Here is a 21,882-nt window from a genome sequence, read left to right on the forward strand (position 1 = left end):
CAGCTCAATACAATCAAAAAACATGTCAACAATGATACCCTGCCACAGACTGGCGACATGTCCAGCGTGTCCCCTGCCTTCGCCCAAAAGTGGCCGGGATAGGCTCCAGCAGCCCCGTGACCCCGAAAGGGATAAAACGGTAGAAGATTAATGTATGTCAACAATGATGTGGAATATTTTTTATCTGTAGGCCTAATGTACATGCAATTATAAAATTGAAGACCTTTGCCTCTGGGCAACAAATAGACGTGTGCAGCATAGATTTGAATATTCATCGCATTTATCGTGTTTTTTAAAGGAGAGTTAAATAAGAAAAGTAAATTCAAGTTGGTGTAATTACTCCTTGAGCCGCGAGGGGGCAGCAAAAATAAACCATTGTTTTCTGGCAAAAATATCAGATCTAGATAAAAACAAATATTACTTCTCGCTGCAGATTAACCGTTATGTTCCGGGTTAGTTGAAAGACTTTTGTACTATATTGAACATAAAAATGTGGCACACACAAGCCAGTTTGCTGGCAGATTTACACACTTAGAAACACTGGTTTCTCTGGGATGACACCACACGCAGGTTCGCACTTCGCAGTTGGTCCTCATCAGCGTTTGGTAAATGGGAGGGCCTGCTGCCTGTCTGTCTGTCTGTGCGGTTCACAACTTTTTTTCTCTTTCTTTCCCTGAGGCTGCGGTGGAGACGGGAAGGAGGCCACAAGTCTGTGGCTGCCGGACGGAGCCGGAGGTTCTGCAGAGCGAACGTCATGGTGCTGAAACCCCACGCGCGTCCTCTCCTGCTCACCGTCACCTGCCTGTGCTTCTCTGGAGGTCTGCTGTGGTCCTACAAGCAGGAGGATGCCATTGAAAGGTGATTCAAACACACACAGCTGCTGTCTGGGGGGAAAAAATGCGATGCACGCTTGAAAAGACTACTGAGCTTTCAAAGTGTTCTTTTTTATAGGGAGAAGTGCTCTGAAAATAACATTTCTACTTCAAAGTATCCCTGCATGAAGACCACTGGAGAAGTTACAACGTGCTACAGGTAAGAAGCTGTCATTCATATGATGATGAAAAAGTGGGGGGTGGGGGGTGGGGGGGCTCATTGGCTATATCTGCAAAGATATAAAGGGGGACTACAAAGGGGGACTACAGTGCAAGCCACATATTTTCTAGAATTACTACAACTTTTTGTTCATAAAGTGACTAAACATCCTCATATTATGTTTCCTTCTTTTTTAGGTATTAAGTTAAATTTCATAGTTTAAACAAAACCAAGTATCTAAAAACAGAATACACTTAACAATAGTCAATATGGAACAATGTTCATATGTTTCCTTCCGATCCACAATTTATTTATGTTTATTTGTATTATAATTTAAGAAATGTTTATATAACTTAGGTCAAAGGTTTAACTAGAGATCTTTTTAATATCCACAAATCTTCAGATTTAAGTCCTGCAGTGCAATGAAAAGTGCCATAAAAACTACTCTAAATTATTCAACTTGAAAGGAAAAATATTTAAAACCAAATAAAATTATAATTCATTAAGTAAGCAAAAGTATCCAAAACAAATAATTTGCACACAAAAAAAGGCCATTTAAAAGCGGTTTTCTTATAGAAAATCTATAAATAACTGTTTTTTCGCCCCTCCAAAGAATGCATTGAAAATTGAACAGAGAACACAAAATATAAGCGTATTCTAAGAATATTAAATGTTGTCATTGTCTTCTAAGTGCAGAAATCATGTTCCTGGAACATGCTGTACTATGCATAATGATTTACTATAAGATCATGTGTGTCTTACATTTGCAAAATAAGACGTCATCAGAAATACTGAAATATTGCAAATCTAGAATGCATGTTGTTGTTTTTTTAAAATGTTGAGGACCAAAACAAACCATCAGATTCATCTTCAGAGAGGTTGTCTAAATTTAGATCTTAAAAGGTTTTGTGTTTGCGTTACTTGAACTCTTGGCAGTGGGTCAGTGACATCCTGTTTTGATCTTCTTCAGATCTCAAATACATAGCACATAATAATGTTGGTTTATGGTTATGGGCTGCACCCACAGTTGTTTCCCACATTGTTTATTTAAGGAAGAAAAACGGCTTCTGGTCAGATCTGAGATAACGCGGCCCGGCTGCAGTTCATTTCACCTGCTTCGCATGACCAGATGGCCACTTTTCGGCCGTTAGTGGTCAGTATGAGGAGTTTTATCCAAGGTTCCAAAACGAAATGATGATTGACTGTAGAAGCACTTACACACAGCCTAATGTGAGTTTCTTTGTATGCAATAAAAGTTCTGACAGATGTTTAATACGCTTGCTCAAACAAAACAAAAAGAAAAACTAAACTGATGGTACTAATTTAGTTGGCCTGAAAAACTCCATTGCAAAATTAGGAACATGCTTCTCCTGAAGTCATAAACGGAGTTTTGAAATCCTGCCATTAACCACTTTATGAACAAGTTGCTCTTTTACAGACAGCACTGTGCAATACGGTGCACTTAGCTTGACATAAAACATAGTGATGAATGTCCTCTGTAAGACAAAAATGGTGGTACTGATCATATTTACATAATCGCTTAACAGTATTTGTTGTGTTTTCCCCCAAAATTTGAAGCATATGTATTTTTTTTGTTTTATCTTAGCTGTATTCACAAATCAACATTGATCCAGGAAGTATTACGTACTTATTTTGTGGAGTACCGTATTTTCACAACCTTAAGGCACACTTAAAAGTCCTAAAATTTCTCCAAAATGTATGGTGCGCCCTATGGTGCGGTGCGCCTAATGTGTTGTTGCGTGACTCCGGTAAAGAGGACGTAGGAGAGGACAGCATAGGAACGGTAAGGAGGGAATTGTGGACGTGAAAGAAGACACCCCCCCGAATAGTACTAAAGGGCAGGTATGTCCATTATGCAGAATAACATAGGTTTTGGAAACCCTGAAAATGACACCTGCAAGGAGACACGCTTATGAAAGCACAGTTTAAACTGCAAGCTATCAGCTACACGGAGGAACATGGGAATAGGGCAGCTGCGAGAGAATTCAAGATGAATGAATCCATGGTTTGCAAGAAGCGTCTCTACAGCCACTATTCGACTAAAGGCAGTAACGCTTGCAGAGGAAATGAAAATTGAACTTTTTCAAGGAAGTCCGTCTTGGTGCTTTCGTTTTATGAAACGCCGTCATCTTTCCATGTGGGCAAGGACTACGGTGGCGCAGCAACTTCCAGCGGATTACAACGAAAAGCTGTCCATCTTCCGCTCCTACTGCAGTGAAAAGATTGCAGACAAACACATCCAGCCCAGCCACATCACCAACATGGACGAGGTGCCGCTCACTTTTGACATCCCGGTGAATCACACTGTCGAATGGTGGACACAGTTTTAGTAAGCCTGGGAGGCAGCGCCAGGCGAGTTACGCCACTGGATTGCAGATGCTTGGGTGTCTGCTTGCGCTGGTCTTCGAACTTTTGCAAAAGCCAGCATCATTCATGACGAGCTGCACGGCAACGAGACGGACTCTGACAATGACAAAAGGGAACATGGCGTGATAGAAATTTAGCCCAGCTGTTCATTTCAGATACAGAAGATGAAGACTTTGATGGATTTTTGGTGCTGATTGATGACTGAGAAAATAAAAAAATAAATCACAACCAACTCAGTTTTGCCCACACTGCCTTTCTTAAACACACACTACCATGCATGTTTTACCGGTATGTGTTAACGTGCCTGTACCTTATAACCTGGTGCGCCTTTTGTATGTATTAAATACTGAAAAAGCATCCATAACTGAAACTGCACCCTATGGTCGTGAAAATATGGTAAGTCCCGTTTTTTTTTTGTGCAAAGTTCGGGTAGGGGTGTGACTTATACTCAGGTGCGGCTTATATATAATTTTTCTTGATTATTGTGCCTTTTTTTTAGCTTTTGCGAATTCTACTACGGATTGACATAGTCCGAAGGAATAGTGTAATTTTGTTGTGAGAATACTTTGAAAAAAACTAATTTTTGTGTCTTAATATTCAAACTTGAGCACAGACTTCTTTAACGTTGGTTTTTCTGTCTAAAAGAATGGGTGTGCTAGGAGGCAGCATGGTAGGGCCTCAAAATATTTACAGCTTTACAGGCCATTGATTTAAACGGCCTCTTAGATGTAATGTGAAAAGCTGTGCAGTGTTTCTGTTTTGTGTTTTTTTTTTCATTCCCAAAAGTTGGACTTAAACACCTGGAATTGCAACAGAGCGCTTTGCTTTAAAGCAGAGACGGCTTTGATTAAAATGATAAGCTGGGAGCTGTTTCTGCCCCACTTTGGCAGTACCTTCAGCGCCGTGGGGTTATAGTGTTTTCACTATGAATTGCTCAGAGATCAGCAGTGATTACTATTGCATGTAGCATGCTTTATCTGTGCAGCAACAACAAAAAAAGTTGTTTTATGTTGGTCGGCTGATAATTGCTAACCATAATATTTCTTCCCTTCTAGTGTGTTTTTCCAGACAACCATTCCTGCTCCATAAACCTTTTTTGTCCAGACTTTTCTTTCTGTGGTTTGTGTCATAAAGAAGGATTACTGAGCAAGCTGGACGACTACAATGAGTCTGGCCCTGTTGAATTATTTTTTATTTGAAGTTACAGGCAGCCGTTTTAACTTCCCTGTCTAATATATCTGTAGCTAAACAGTTACTCTTTGTGCTTTTTTGTTGCACTCCTTCAACAAAACTTAAGAGCCGTTCCAAAATGGGAGCCGGCGTGTTAGCCATCGAGACACATTAATAACCTTTGTTTATACCCTTTTGCGTGACAAGTGGGTACATGAAGCAGTGATTAAATGGGCTTGATTTATTGTCTACACTGCGCCTGCCTCACCTGCCTTGTAAAGGAAATGTTTCTATGGAAAAGAAGCAGAACACACACAGTGACTCCCTTGACTCTGCAGCTGTAACAGTAATATTTAATTGATGTGTAGCACATATGATCATTACTTTGTTATTTTTCCAAGCTTTCGAGGAGGGAGGGTTAATGCGCATTTAGTGTTGTTCTCCCTCCGCTCTTCTTCTTTCCTCTCTTTAAACCAGGAACTAGTGGGGTGTAAGTGAAAACAGTGAGGTTTGGATTTCTGATCCCCCGTGAGACATGATAGTTGTGACACCTGAACTTGTATCCTATAAATGTGCCCACTGTTTCATTGCAATGAACTGCAGCTTTTTTTTTTTTCAGTTCTCCTTGTTACTCTTTCCATTGCCATATTGAACTGTCAGAACCTCTGGAAAGGTCTAAATGGATTTTCCATTTACTTCAAAACTTCTGTTTGATTGATATTGTATTTCACACCTTAACTCAAACAGATTAAGCACTGTTTGGTTCCAATAAAGTGATCGCTTCAGTCGGATTATTCAGGCTGCCTATTAGGCCTTAAAGTCTTGTTTCCTTTGTTTTTCAAATCTGTTTTCCACATTACAGTTCAAGTTATTCCACACCTTGGAATAATCTTCTCAGTTGGACTTCTGTTCCCTGTCCCAATTCAAATATCTTTCAGCACAAGAAATGCACATGGGATTCTTTGTGGCTGTATTGTCTTCCCTCCAGTGATCACAACTTCATGAAAGATATACTGTGGCACATCTTGGGGAGTTCAGGAAGCTTCAGTTATATTGTGTTTTGCTCTTTTGGGCTACTAAATGTTTAATGGTATTGATGAATGCTCTGGGCTGAGCGCTACAGTAGAAGGAGAAAGAATTTATGAACAACATATGTGTGGCATCGTAGAGGAGAATTTCTTGTTTTGGTGGTATCAGAGTTAAAGACCCACTCCAATGAAAATTATGGTTTTGCTGTTTTGAACACGTTCTTGTAGCATTTTTCTCATGGTGGACATATATTATTATTATTATTTTTAATATTTCTTTATTCAGATCATTGTGACTCAGGAGCAGACGCAAAAATGCTGTTACTACAGCGAGTAGCGAGCGACACTTGCAGACAACTAGATCCATGTACGTCGTTGTTTTCCTTGTCTGAGCTGATAAATAGATCAAAACTGTACAGCTTGGTTGCTCCGATAGTGCTCGCTATTTTTGTTGCACCGGTAATGTTAAGTTGTGGGTGCGAGGGGTTTTAAGGTGACAGGAGAGATGAATGATGGGAAGGGGGCACGCTTAATCTTCATCAACAGTCCTGTCCACAACTTAGAGATGACTTTATAATGAATTCCTGCCGCTCTGCAGAAACTATGCCCTGAAAAAAAACATTGTTCTTTGTATTTTAGCTAAAAACAGCAACATCATAATTAAAAGACCTTTGGAATTCTTTGAAAATAGATCAAAAGATGAGTGGAGTGGGACTTTTTTTTAAAGAAAAGAGTACAGATGGGAAATATTGTATTTTCTCTATAAATGTATGCTATAAGACCAACCAAGCATTTAGTTGGATTAGGAATGTTGCTCTTTCCGGCTCCTCTCGCCCAGTCGAGCAGATCTGCCGAACAGGATTGTATCTTGAGCTGTTTTTCTGATTCCATTCAAGGCTAGTGAAAAAGGCCAAGTGTGATGCATTAGTTTACTTAAAAGACACCTTGAACTATAGCTAAAACTTCAAGTGACAAATGAAATGACTATATAAAAGGCTGTTGCAGTATAACATTTGAAAAGTCGGTGAACTGTGTGAATTAAAGACATGAAATAAGTCTTGTTTCTCAACAACCTTTTTGAGTGAAGAAAAAAAGTTTATTGGATTCATGTTTGGCAGATACAAAGTGAGATTACTAATAAAAAAAAAATGAAAAAACTGTCAGTCAAAAAACCTGTAAATGATTTGCAGGACTCTGTGTAATTTCCCAGAACTGTGATGAATGTTGTTGTAAGAGGAAAAGTTAAAGGTGCCTGTGCAATGTAGCATACAACCCCCCCCCTGCTGTTACCAAGCTTTTAACTTTGCCCAAAAAAAAATCAATGGGAGCTTTCCTGGGATCAGATATTCTTATACCATTAGCTGAAATGAAAGATAATGTCCTCTACAAAATCATGTCCTCCAACATCTGTTTCCCATCAATACTTACAAAGAGGATATGAAGCAGTTACGTGGAGTGTACTGCCACTGCAGTGACTGTACTAAAAATTAAAGGAGTTGACATGAACATTTGGTTTTGCTCCCCACAGTTTAACGTTAAAAGGATGTAAAGGCACAGGGGAGGGGGTCAGCTGCCATACTAAGTGATCCAAGACCGTCTGCTTGAAATCCAGCTTTGCAGTCAAACCTTAAATCCCTTTAACTTTAATGTAAAAATGTATTTCCTCCTCCTGTTTTGTTAGGGACTGAAAACTTTTCCCAGACAATTTCAAGTAAATCCATAACAATCAATAGGCTCCACTTGTCAGATAATCCAGTTGCTTTAGATGTATCGTCTGGAAAGTTTTCCTAAAAGAAAAACCTTGAAGACATATTTAATTTCCCTACATGAACTGAATTTGCTTCAATCAACATGTCAGCTTTCTTGTTGAGCTGTGAAAAACTTGGGGAAAATTAAGGTAATATTTATGAAAGTTGGTGGAAAATATTGGAGTCGCACAAATTGTTGAATCGAGATGTTGTTTCAGATACGTAGATATTATATGTCATTACTTTGCAAAAACTAAATTATATATGTATAGGAATATATGTGTCTTGTTAAGTGGTTAGATTTCTTTGATGGTTTTGAAAAAACTCAGTGAACTGGTTGGGATCATGTCCTAAAGAGTTTTTCTTCTTAACTCTGTCTGTGATAAAACGTTTTGGAAAACTTGGAAAGTTTATTTTATGTCAAGATCTCTTTTATTTCTCAGCAGAAGTGTTAGTTTTCAGTAAATATTTAACAACATGCGTTTGTCATCTAATTTGACTTTTATTCCAGGTTAAATGGGAACAAGCTGTTAAGTCATTCTCTTAGCAGTGAAAATGACAGACTGTAACAGCATGAATGCAGGCAGCCCCATTCTTTTACTTAGCAATGAGTGAGATGTATTAGTGTAAATTACCAGGGTCAGTTCAGAGGAGGACATGTTAGTGTAGAGAGCCATTCCTTAGTGACAGTTATTGCTAAAAAGCTCAGGCAAACATCCTCCTTAGTCCAGTTTTATTTGATCCACTACAGTTTGGGAATGTCATGTTTGGTTTAAAAGAAGAAATCAATTAAACAATACAGTTCATCTTGTTTAATGCCTTTTGTTTCCTTATTTTTTTACTATATTAAAGCATGTTTTCCTTATTTTCTTTCTTTTGCAAATCCATTAATCAAGTTAGTGTTTGGTCATCAATTCTTATTCAATTTGTGAAACTGTCAGATGTGGTGTATACGTACAATGTAAGGGGACGACCAACTAACTGTTCTCTATCAAAATTGCACCAACTTTAAAGTTTGACCAGTGAGACGGTGAGACTGGTAAAGGTAAATTGTTTGTAATGAGTAAAAAGTAAACAAAAGACTCATTGGCCATTTTGTTTATTCTTGAGCGTAAAAAATATGTAACAAACCATCTTCATACACAAACCACCACAAAAGACCCAACCTGCAGGTGAACAGGTGCACTATATGAAATTCTTCTCCTGATGATTTGACATTGTGTTAAAAATGGCGGCTACAAATACTAAAAAAAATAGAAATAAATTCAACAAAAACCTGAACTAGGAGCTAAAACAGATTAACATGAAGTTTAGAAGTGCCTGGCAATAGATAAGACAACGCTCATGATTTATAATATCCTAGAAGGAAGAAATCCAAGGGAAAAACAAATCACAATGTATTGAATTCACATGACTTTTGAGAAAAAGGAGTTAAGGAGCCAGAAAAAAATCCTAGAAAATAACATCCTACTATTCATCAAGTTTTGCTGTTGAAAAGATTTATTTCTGATGTCATAAGAATAGTTTAACAATTCTTTTGGTTGATTTATCGTCAGATATATGTTCTAACAAGAGCAGAAAGAAATGTTAAATGAAGCAAAAAAAGTCATATTGTATAAATTATATTAAATTTACTGTTGAATTAAGTTTAAGATTTTGTTAAGGCCATTTCTTCTATTAAATGAATGTTGTTGTTTTTTCCTGTTTTTGTTGGCGTGTGCTCGCTCATCCGTTGGTCTCTTTCCATGGAGAGCTCTTGTGTGGTCACGCTTTGGTCATGCTGTGGTTTTGTTGCGGTTGAGTGACGCAGTGATAAGCACTTCAAATGCTGCGGTTTCTCAGTCTCCATGCCTCCGCACTGTACACGAGACTTTACCCGAAAAGCTTTTAACAATTTTTTGTTTTTCACACATAATATTTTATATTATTTAAACAATTTAGCACTACACACACACAAAAATTGACTTTTTCTACAATAAAACAGTTCTTTTATCACCTGCTTTTTTTCACAAGCTATTAACGGCGGGTCACTTGAAGCTTTTATTTATTCTCCCATAATAAATATAATTAGCAGATAATTTATTTGTCTTGAAAGACAGCAAATGCTTTTTCTCTTTGGCCTCCCCCAGTGAACACACATCTCTGTATCAGTCATTTTCAATTGTAAACAGATGTGGCATTCAGTGTTAACAACATATTTCTGAACCCAGAGTTCAGCGTTCTGTGGTTTTCAGCAGACGTTTGGGTATATAGCTCAAAAGCAGCTGTATTTCAATGCCAGAGAGTCAGTTTGAATTCTGTTAAATGATAATCTCCACCTTCAGTGCGTTAGTCTGCCTGTCATGTCTGTGTAATGCCTCGTTGTATGGCTTTGGTTTCATGTTCCTAGTCTTATTGAATTAATCTGCCATTCTCTGCATTTAGGTTGATTCTTTTTTAACGAAACGTGTGCATTAAAAAAATATCTCCTATTAAATGAAAACAAGAATTAACTGTTTTTGACAGATTGTTATGTTTAAGCCTTTTGCCAGAAGATATGAAATTCCACTACGGCATTCAAAAAGAACCCAACTTGAAGTGGGCTAACCTTCCACAAACACTTTTCATTAGCTTTACCCACTTTACCCCACAAGAAAGATTTTAGAGACATGTAACGGTTAATAAAACACTCGGAATGAATCATTTTGCTTTTCCCTACCACGAAAAAAGATATCAAAACACCTAAATGCATCACCGAGACACTGCAGGGTGGGATTTATTTTTATTTGTGTGTACTCCAACAATATCTGGACATGCAGAAGGTCCTGCATGCTTTTTACTGAGTTGACTGGGTGTGTATTTGTAATTACAACTATAATAAAATAGTTTGAATGAGTTGAGACTGCATAAATGCCATAAATTGTGCAGATGTTGTGTTTTTTCCCTGATGTCCTGCTAAATCTCATAAACCTCCCAATATACATTTGTGCTCTGAAGCAGTGCAGCAGTAGGTTCAGTTAATTAAGGACCATAATAGTGGAGAACAAAACAACATGACATTTGGATAAATGCCACAGTTATTACTGCAAGCAGGGATATTATGAGTCATGCCTTCTAACTCTCAAGTAACTTCGAATTATTTTCAAACATTTTTCTTAAAGCATTTTGTATAAAAAGACATTTACTTGGTGTTAAGAAAATACAAGTTAGTAGCTGTGTGTGTGTTGGGAAGAGTATTAGCATTGTTCAAGAACGTCATTGAAACCATGAAGAAATTATTTTTTTAAACTGTCAACGAATCAAAGTCCTACTAAAAATATCATTCATCCATATAGACAGACCCAAGATTATTTTTAAGGACAATATAAAGTCACCAATCATTAGAGAGGACCCAACCAGAGCTTTCTTGCTGTAAGGTAATAGAATAAAGAACAAACATTGAATTTAAAAGTATATGTTCTGTTAAAAATCGACTCAAATGAAAATTGTGTTTTTGGTGTTTTTTAACAGGTTTCTGAGGCCTTTTGTCTCATGATGGAGGACAAATATTCTTGAGTATTTTTTTTATTCAGATCGTTGTGCATCACGAACAGACACAGAACTGTCATTGGAAAAAGCTTGTAGTTGTCGTGTATAAACTAGAATTGGCAAGCCATAAGCTCCCTGATCTGCTCCAATCTGATGCATCCACCGGTAAACGACTCGATGAATGTCTTTATTTTCCTCGTCCGAGCTGGCGTCTGGCTCAAAACTGTAAGCCTGGATAGCTCCAATATTGCTCGCCATTTTTGTTGCAGTTGGTTCCTTTAGGTTAGGGTTATGAGGAGCTGCAAGATAAGTATAAACAGATGGATGATGGGAAATGCGGATGGGCTTACTCTGCGCCAACACAACTCAGAACTGAATTTTTAATTAACTCCTGCTGCTTTGCAGAAACTATGTCCAAGAAAATGTCAGTTTTTTATTTTGCTTAAAAACAGCATAATTATAATTAAAAGACCTCTGAGAACACTTTTAAAATAGATCAAAAGACGATTGGAGTGGGACTTGAAGTACAAATTAGCAGTATTGAGCCTTCCTTTCTTTGGGATCTGCTGTTCCAATAGCATCAAATTGTTGTTAAATAATAATGTATCTTTATTATGAGAGAAATATTGTAACACAATTAAGTACATCAGCTAAGTAAAAAAAACTGTTTTTGTAAGTAATTTGCACAGTGCAGGTTTGGAATCTGCAAATGAAGCTCCCGTGGGTGCATGTCTGTACAATGTGCACTAAATAGTTTCTGCTAGCATGTATTCGTGCAGACTCCACCTTTCCCACACACGTGCAGTTTCCCAACAAATGGACCCTTAAATGGAAGAGTTTTGGTGTAATTCTAGCACTGAGGAGTCATTTTATAGAAGGCACTGGACTATGTCCCTTCTTGCTGTGAATCTGGTTAAAAAGCTCCCTCTTCTCGGCAGTGTGCTTGTTGAACGATACCTCTCCACTGATGATTAATACTGTTTATTCCTTGTGGTGATAGTTTACACTTGGAACTGTTGTTTCTCACATTTGTATAATGGGACCTAGTTCAGTTTAAAATTTTTATCAAGATTTCAGTTTTATCATTTATTTCTCCTTGAGGTATTTTGGCAGCAGACGTTGAGTCATTAGTCATGTGCTCTGTAAAGTGCCATCCAGCCACATATATTTGAATCTCAGTGTCAGGATGCACCTTATTAAGTATAAACACATTAGAATTAAGGCTACAACTGTTTTTCCTCATCTAATCCTCTCCCATTTAACTTGTACTGAGCTTTATATCTGTCCTCTCATCCAATTTCCAAAACTAGGGGTCCCTGGGTTTTTGGAGTCTACCCCACCTACTGACTGGTCCTTAGTCCATTGCAGAGAAACACAAACTCACATTCTCAGGGACATTTTGGAGTGAGGAGTTAACCTATGAAGCATATGCCCAGGGAGAACATGCAAAGTCCACATAGAAAGCGCCCAACTGGGATTTAAATCTCTAATTGATGAGAGTGCCAACTACCACACTATTATGCAGCCCCAGAGGTTTACATCTTAGCCCTGGAGAACCCACAGGGATAAAATGTAATTGCTGATTTTTATTTATCTTTTTCTTTTATTTTATTTTTTTGTTTTCATTTTTTTTTTGTCTGCTGTTAATTGCTGCTACCCCTAATTACTATTTTTCAAATTAACTTTAAGAGCCCAGAAGAAAATTGTTGTTGAGTTCTCCAGGGTTAAATAAAAACAATACAACAACAATATTGTGGAGGAATTCATCAATCCTCAGCCTTGTCTTTGTATATTGTCATCTTTTTTTAATTTTTTAAATTTAATTTTTAATTTTTATTTTTTAACTTGTCCGGTCCAACAGCTGGGCAAACAGATCAGAACTGAAGGCCTCTTGTGTTGGAAATATTTTCTGTTAACAACATGGGTTATGAATCTTTTGACAAACCAGAGGTATGTCTGAATAAATCCCTTTTGTAATCGAGGCCAAACTTTATTCATGAAGCAGAATAAAGCAACAATTTTTTTGGATGGTTATACTCACTACGGTGAGGTTCAGATGCAATACAAGTCTATGAGGGCGGGGTCTGTCCACACACACACTCAAATGCTATAAACATACCTGTTGGCTCCAAAAATGTTCACGTTAACATGTAAACAATACAAATAATGTTAACACAGGCATACTTCTGCCTTCAAACCAACTAGTGTAAATTATTTCATTCAATCACGCAAAATATTAGTGCAAAGGTGTGATAACACCTGTGCTCCATTGAGTGTTCATGTTCTTCTAAAATGGATGATGGAATGTAAAAAGAAGGAGAGAGGGTTCCCAGCCATCCCCACACCAAGACTCCCGCCGCAGCAGCAGCGGCAGCTAGAACTACCCAACACTGGCACTGTAGCAGATAGAGAACATCCGCCCCCCGGGCGATCACATCCGCCACCCGGTCCAGGGCCAGCAGGACCGCTACGGGGGCCCCAAAAGCTAGAGAGCAGGGAGGCATGGGGGGACAGAGAGTGCAGCTCCGGCCCAACCAGGAGAGCAGCCCCCCCGCCGCACCGGGAGGGCCCAACGTGGGGCCCCGCCCCAGAAGAACGCCCACAGCCCCAGACGAGAACCCCCCCCCAAGCCCAGGTAAGAGTCAGGACCCCCCAAGGGAGACCCACCCTGCGCTCCAGGCACCCACCCACCCGGCCCACGGTTAGTCCAGTAATGTGCAAGGCAGGGGCCAGCCGTCGCCGCCCAAGAGGAGGACGGGCCATGTCTTGTAAACATGGCCCGACCAGGCTCGCCCACAGTTGGAAGTTTGGCGAGGCCCAACGCTCGAGGGCAAGGACCAGAACCCACACCGCAGTGACACGGACACCCCCAGGCTCAGTCCTCTTTTTTTCTTTATAAATATTAACCTTAGTGAGATGTCAACTGTTATCAGTCTTTAAAGATAGAAACCGTTTGGTAAGTTTTAAATGATATTTTCCTCTTTTGAACCCCTTTTTTCAGGCACCTTGGGAACACATTTTCATGTGAAGTCTATATATTTTTCTCTTATAATTGACAGCTTAAGTAAAAATTTATTTTGTTCTTTAAGTTGAGACCATTATGAGAGAATTACCAGCCACTGGTTAAACATGTAATTGTACATTTGTGTTATAAGGTAAAATTTAACATCATTTTTGAATTATATTCTTCAAGTTTTATCTTTAACTTGTTAAAAACGTGTTAAAAATATTACACACCAAAAAGTTGACATGTTTTTTTTAAATTAAATATTTAAGAATTAATATCAAATAGTCTGTTGCAAAGCTGTTGATTTTGGTTTACCTTTCAGGAGGCCAGTTCTTTTGAGACCAGTTTATTTATTTTTTCTTAAAAGTCTTCTCACCCAAACTTCTTTGCATCATTTACATGACTTGGACACATGGCCCGCTGTGTTTATTATTTCTCAGATTTTTCCAAACTGTAAATTTGATGAGTTGAAGTGAAGGCTCCACATTTTCTCTCAAGCATACATTTTATTCTTTCACAGTAACCGCAGTGTTTGACGTGGATTGGGAATATTTGGCGTTTTTCCAAAAGGAAAGTTTAAAGTACGTGAAAAGACTGCTCAGCCTAACAGTCCACAGACAGCTGTGCTCTAAAAAAAATATCCTAAAATGTCACTTTCAGAGATGATCTCGCTGTTGTTCTAAAGTTCAACTTTTGTATAAACATGCATACATTCCGATAAACAGGATTAGAGCAAAAAGTAGGAACAATTTATTCATTAACGCTGTATATTTTACAGCGTATGCCTCCTAAAAGTTCTTGGCCTTTAAACTGATTAATGTAGTCCAGTTAGGGCAGGAGTGTCAAATTCCAGGCCTCCGGAGCCAACATTTTGCTGTATTTTTTGTTAAAAACCCCGTCCTACCTGTTGCTGATTACCTGGACAAGGCATGTTTTGTCAATAAGAAGCTTTAGTGGCAGATTAGTTGTAAAACTGTGTGACAGGGTTACATTTTGACTGTAAATTTAAAAGAAAATGTAGTCCTACTTGGTGTATGAAGGGGATTAACATGAGTTTTTTAGGTGTGTTGAATAGATGTTATCCACTGAAAATGCTGGATGTGGTCTTTTACGGTTTTCCCATTTATGTTGTGGACTGGTTACTTGACTCATGGCACACACGCCCCAAGATTATTAAACGGGGTCGGTCTCGGTACAGGTGCACGGGGGGAAAGAACGAAGGTGGAAGACACACCAACAGCTGCTGCCGTGCTATTCTCCTCCGGTGACAGAGAGTATTACTGTGGTCCTTGACTGCTGGGATTATAGAACCAAGCTAGTTGTGACATACAGTTGAGTGACAGGGGAGCCGAAAGAAGAACTTTTGTCAAGTTGCCAAGTGGAGTGAGGTGCTCGCTCCTGGGAGAGGGCGCATCCTAAACAAACTGAAAGCTGCGACCAGTTGGTGAGATCAAACTTTCTTTTTGTTCTTGGGTACCCAAATATAAATACTTTACAGGTGTACCGGTAATATAGTTTTGGCACGTTTTCATTTGGATTAATGAACTATGGCCAGTGCGTAAATATCCGTATGAGCGTTTACGTTGGACATTCACATTGACTTCCTTAACCCTTGTGCTATCTTAGATGACCCCACCCTTGCATTGACGTGTTCTCCCTACCATGACAAAGGTGGATGTGTTCTCCCTACCATGACAAAGGTGGATAAAGGTGAAAAGATTTAATGTAATCCTTGGATACCAGTGAAGATCACAAATCATTGAGAAAAAAAAGGTTCAGCGCACTGTCTAGTGGGTCTAGATGACCCAACTCCCAATGGTAAAGTGCCAAGGATAGCACAAGGGTTACCAAGTTTAAAATAAAATAAAATTTAAAAAAAAAGTTCATTCTAATGAGCCAAACCTGTAAAAATTAAGAAGAAATAAAGCGGAAAAGAAACTGCGGATGAAAGAAAATTAAATATATATTTTCTGTAAAAAAAAAAAAAAAACATCTTCCACAAGATGTGTGTTTTTTCTGTTATGGACTCTTATCGATTCTGTTAAAAGCTAAAAGTTCTTAATAATGAACTTTATTTAAAGTAGTGTTTGTTACAACCAAACAGTGGTCCTTGAGGCCTGGAGTTTAATATCCCTGAGTTGGAGTATCCACTTACATCCCACCTAACAGAAGATTGTGCTGATGTAGTCCACACCCCTGCACTATTCATTTCAACTCCTGTTCCTAACCTGAAACTGTGAGGTAACTCATACATCAAAGGTAAATCAGCTTTAATGGTTTCATTTTTTTAATGGGAAACAGTGCCTACTTGTTCTTAGTTCACATGTTTGTTAAACAGTAATCATTGAGTTCCATGCATCCATTTTTTAAACCTGCTAAATCCCTTTTTGGGGTCTCAATGCCACTGGAGCCTATCCCAGCTTCTATTGGGCAAAGGCAGAGTACATCCTGGACAGGTCACACATGCTCTCACATTCACACCTAGAAACAATTTAGAATGATTAGATTGACCTGAGGGATTGGTCTGAGGGAGGAAGCCAGAGTGCCTGGAGAAAACCTACACATCCTCGAGGATACATGCAAACTCCACACAGAAAGGTCCCAGTAAGGTTTCGAACCAAAGCTCTGTTGCTGTGAAGTGAGAGTGCTAACCACTACCCCACCGTGCAACCCCAAAGTTGTTCCTGTTTCTCAATTTTGCTAGGTATTTGATTTATTAATTTTATATACAGTTCTTATGCAATTTGTAATGTTTTCATGTTTTTCTCCACTTGATCTGAGTGCAGTGGCAGTTTTTCTTGGTTATTGACTTGCAGAATTGGATTTAGTGTGATTACTGCTGTAAACAAATTAGTTGAGGCCTCTATTTAGAATGCAGTTTGGCATCTGTACCTAGTTTGAGCTAAATTGCAGCAATTTGTCCTTTTAATGTGTTTTGAATGGCACATGAAAAAAAGCTTATTCCTTCAAGAAGTAATCATAGTGGGTTATCATTTCAGTCTCCAATCTGAAACACTTTGATCAAACATTTGTGACAGGTTTTTTATGTTTCTTTAAAAAAACGACACATTATGTTAATATAAACAAAGCCAGAAAGTATGAGGAGAAACCTTTGTTTTAGTAAAGTGGAATAAAGTTCAATCTTCCATATAACAAGAAGAAAACCACAAAAGGAGAAAAGCAGCAAAGAGGTTTTTTTTAATGTTATTTACTTTGTTTTTAAAACCTCAATGTTGGATTAAATTATATTCAAGAATCTGGAAATACATTCTTTTAAGTAACTATTTATGTGATGTTTTTGTTTTAAAAAAATGCGTAAAAGCGTTAAAATCACTCAATGTAAAAGAAAAGTACAGCTCCTGTTCGATTTCCTATGTGATGATTCATGTAACTACTCTTACTCGTACAGATAGATGTGCCAATCCTATGCCTGAACTTCCAGGCATAAGATTGTACCTCTCAAAAGTTCAAAACTTTTCTCTTGGTAGACAAAATACCACAATAACAAGGTTTCATAGAACTCCCTCCAATAAATTTAGCTGCTGCACACTTTGACCTGGCCCATTTCACTGCTTTTTTCCATGTCTCGTTTATTTCTGACCACGGTGTCACCAGGGGGGGAAATAAAAACAGAAGTACGAGAACAAAATGCTGAGTTTGACATTGGTGACATTAAATTGAGCAAAGAAATTTACATTACTTCAAACCAGACCCTTCTTTTTGTATTTTAGTGGACTCTTGTAGGCTCATGTGTTTAAAGGACTATTATTTCTCAGAACAAAAAAGCATTAAATCGCAAAAAATTCTATTACTTAAAGCGCGTAAATTCGCCGTAAACCTGTATTTGTTTATATATTTTTAAGTTTTGGGCATGTTTAGCAGTTGCTACAAATGCATCAATGATTAGTTGTCTTTGTGTCTCTGCAGTGGTCAAAGTCATTATGCCATAACTGCAGTTTTTTTTATGATCTGCATCCATCTCATGAAAAAAAAAAAAAATTCCATCATTTTTCCAACTTGTGACATCTCAGAGTTTCTGTCTGCATTTGTGTTATAACTGTTAACAAAAATGATACCACATGAAGTTCAACAACACAATGATCACACATTTGTTTTTTTTCCTCTTTGATCTCTATGCACAAATACTAATCTCCAAAAAGAGAAAAACTTGGTTCAGCAGCAATCAAAGTCTTTCTTCTTTGAGATTTTTCACAAGAAACCAAAGGTTTGTGGAGAGAAAAGAGGAAAAAGTATTCTGACATTCGGATGATGATTTGTGTCAAGGGGTTGTTTTTCTGGATACAGCTTTTGCAGATGGAATGGTCTTGATAGGCGGTAGCTATGTCTAACTCTGGAAAAAGGAATGTCTTGTTTAACTTTATGTCCTGCTTGTCTTGACAACCAAATGGGCCATTAGGAATGAGACACATTTTGCTTTGTTAGTGTTCTGTGTTCTTGATGGCATCATATTGTTAACATTAAAAAGCTTACATCAAGCAAAAAAAAAAGAAGAAGAAAAATCCTTTTCAGTAGTTTGTTACATAATACTGTTTGGACCCCAAAAAATAAAATAAAAATGACAAAATATTTTTGCTACTATGTTACCTTTATGTTGTTTTTCATTGCAAAAAGGCATAATAGTTGTAATTTACAACTACAAGAAAAGGTTTACATATTGTAAACTTGTAATTGTAAACATAGCTCCAGCTCAAGGGATGAATAAAATTGATCTACTCTAACTTTATACTGTGTAGAAACACAATGTTATACTATTGGGCTTAAAAAAAATCCAGCTATTGTAATTTTAAAATTTAAGATATTCTTGATTTAAATAGATTATTTATTTATTTTATTTTTTTTTTTTAAGGAAAAATTTGAATTTTCATGGCTGGCTAAACATAGATGGTAAAGTCTTTTTAATTATGTGGTTGTTTCTCAAATTTGATAACTTGTTTTTGAGAATAAACATTTTTTGTTCGTAGGTTAATAGTAACTTTTTGAACTTGTTGGATTGCTCTTTTGTAACAAAAACTAACATCTTAGACACAGTCTTACTCTGAGAGAGCATGATCACACTTATCTCCCATCTTTTTGAGTCATTACTAAACTCTGTCCAGTTGTCATAGAAAATTTGATTTAAGGGAAGGTTAAGCACTTTGTGAAAGTCCCTTGTTGAAAGAAAAAAACATTTAACTTGGCCTGCCATAGCAGGAAAATGCTAATTTTTCCTTCTATCTGCTCATCCACCTAAAATATAATTTGTTATTTTTTCAAACTAGTATTGTTCAATTGGAAACTGTCACTGTCAGTCCAAAAACTCTTAATGTCAATATGTTAATGTCACTATTTGGCAAGGTTTTCCTTTCCACAATCTGTTTCCTGAACAGCTTTTTCTGTAAGTTTACCAAAGTTTTTGCTTCACTTCCAATCCAGTGAGCAAAACATTTCACAGCTTTGATTTTCATTTGGATAAGTACACCACTATATTACCCTTCTGTATATCTTTGGCTATTTTCAAATATTAATATAACTTGAACTGGTTGGACCTTAATGTTAAAAATATGAAAAATCATATTGACAGGATGTGTTTTCTAAAACTTTCGATTATTAGCAGAAGTATTGCTGCCTGTCCAATGCATGTGTCTCAGTGGAGCTGATGTGCTTGTTCAGGCTGTGTCTTCCTCCCCTTGAAAAACATCTTCTTTTGTGTGGAATGCAGGCATGTTTTTGTATATCAATGGCAGCGTTTTGCTGGACAAATAAGCCTCCGTGCTGCCGAAAGCATACACGAAATCCTTTAGTTCTTTGATTTTTAGAAAGAAGAGTATTCTCAGTTGAGAGAGAATTTTCTGAGGATTCAACAATTTTTTTTCTTATTTGAACAGATTGTAAATATTTTCTGACTTTTTTGTGTCTGTGTGAATCCGCGTGTTTCAGTACAAAACAAAGCCGGATCAAACTGGAGCAATGTTGGTCCAGAAAAGGCCTCTGTTTATAAGGTGATTAGAGCGCTTATTCTTCACCCTGGGTGACTGAGGTCAGACTAGTTTATGTCTAGATTTCAAGAGGCCCTTGTAAAGTGATCTGCCTTGCTGACAAAATGAAATAACCTCAAGGTGGAAAAAGCACAGGTGACAAAACAAACAGAATGTCTGTGATGTCCTGATCAGTGAACAAGTGCAGTTCTGTGTTTGTGAAAATAAAACGTCAGTCACAGCGTGTCGGCGCTGCTCGCGACCCTCCAATCTGGGCTCATTGATATTCCTGTTGGGTTGTGAATGCTTTTGGGAAATCCTTTCTTCTTTGTTCAATCACTCATGAATAGAAATGAAATCCACATGTTTTTTGAATTTGTTAGCTGGTTAGCATGAGCAAACAGCACTCCTGTGTGAGATTGCACTATTTGCCATTTATATAAAACCCCCACGGTTCGATTCGTAATTCGATTTGGACTATTAGAAGTACTTCACCTTTGATTGCTCAAGAGTAATTTTTGACTTTTCCCGAGTGAGTCATTGCAGAGTGGAAAGTGATTAAAATCTGAGTGGGTTTCGCTTTTTTAAATAATGACAGGGACACATTTTTGCTGTTAAACTGTTATGCTGGATCTGAGATATACATTGACTAAAACAGCTGGGAACATAAAGTTATTTGAGCCAGCCATTTTGTAGCCTACAAGAACTTTAAGATCATTAACAATGTTACCCCCTTTTTCTTTTTTTAAAGTTTTCAACACCATGAACTTTTCCACCGTTGGTATAAAACACCACCAGCCTCTGCCAGCTAACTAAAAATAGACGCTCCACCTAACAGACATAAATCATGGCTGCATTAAGGTTGATGTATTGTATTTCTCCAGCGACCTTGAGCCGACATTCAGTCACCCTGTGACTTTTCGAGGCAGGTTATTTTAACTTTAACACGGGTCAGGTCATCTCATTACTCTGTTTTCATGTTCACTCATGTCAAGGCGTGAAAGGACAAAACAATGAGACAACATCATCAATTTAGAAATTAAATGAGGTAATGTAAGTGCAGAAAGCAAGATAATGCTGTTAGTCTTTTAATCTGCAGGGTAACAAGATAGCTTGGAGTGGTTTCTGTAAAAAGTAATGTGACTGAAGATTATAGATGTGTATTTCCTCAAAGTCCCGCTCCGATTATCTTTTAATCCATTTTAAAAGCGTTCCCAGCACTTTTTTTTTATTATGATTATGCCATTTTAGGCACAATCGCAAAACCTGAGTCGTTTTCTAGGACAAAATTTCTGCGGAGCGGCAGTACTCTGACCTCTGAACTGTGAGCAGAACTGTTGGGACGGAGTAAGCCCACCCTTTTTTCCCATTATCCATCTGTTTACACTCTCTCTAGCTTACAGCCCCTTAAAACTGCCAACCTAACATTAATGGTGAGCAATATTGGAGTTTTGAGCCAGATGCCAGCTCAGACGAGAAAAACCAAGACGCATTCTGATCTAGTAGTCTATTGGTACATGCATCGGAATGGAGCGAAGCAGGGAGCTTGTGGCTCACGGATTGTAGCTTCTACAAAAGTCTTCTTTTCAGCTGCGCCTGATTCACAACAATTTAAATAATGGAATACTCAGAAGCACAATTGTAAGCTTAATTTTCTTAATATATGTCCTCCATCATTAGAAAAATGTCATGTTAAAAACAAACAATTGGGTCTTTAAATGAGCCCAGATTTTGATTCGCGTTCCATGTGATGCTTTTGCCTCTCTAGTGGTGTTTTTGAAGCGGACGTGGATGTTTGTTTTCTCTTGACTGTTGAGCTCATGAGCTTGTTTTTTCTAGCTGGTTATTTGCCAGACGTGCATTCTGTCCTGGAGAAGACGTCGTTTTGACATGAAATATTTGGTCGCACAGGAAACCGTCAACAGATTGCAGTATTAATGCTACTCTTCCTATTTAACATGTTTCACTTTTAGAAAGCTTTCAGGTGCAACCATTCTAATATTACAGTTATTTTAGGAGATTCCCGT

The 21,882-nt window shown here is 37.8% G+C and overlaps 1 protein-coding gene across 4 annotated transcripts in view; it reads left to right on the plus strand.

The window, feature by feature from the left end:
• The first annotated feature begins 362 nt into the window (after nt 1-362).
• Nucleotides 363-21,882, plus strand: part of ccbe1 (collagen and calcium binding EGF domains 1) — a 36,344-nt gene continuing 14,824 nt past the window's right edge. Inside the window, exons 1-3 of one of the 4 annotated variants that reach the window (XM_078956370.1) lie at nt 363-605; nt 679-858; nt 952-1,032. In XM_078956370.1, coding sequence (XP_078812496.1) covers nt 755-858; nt 952-1,032 — 185 coding nt within the window. In that variant the 5' untranslated portion in view covers nt 363-605; nt 679-754. The other 3 variants (XM_078956371.1, XM_020707601.3, XM_004074728.5) reach the window with 3 other exon arrangements.

This window comes from Oryzias latipes, chromosome 12 (genome assembly GCF_053564925.1).
Source record: "Oryzias latipes strain Hd-rR chromosome 12, Olatipes_Hd-rR_3.1".
Lineage (NCBI taxonomy): Eukaryota > Metazoa > Chordata > Actinopteri > Beloniformes > Adrianichthyidae > Oryzias > Oryzias latipes.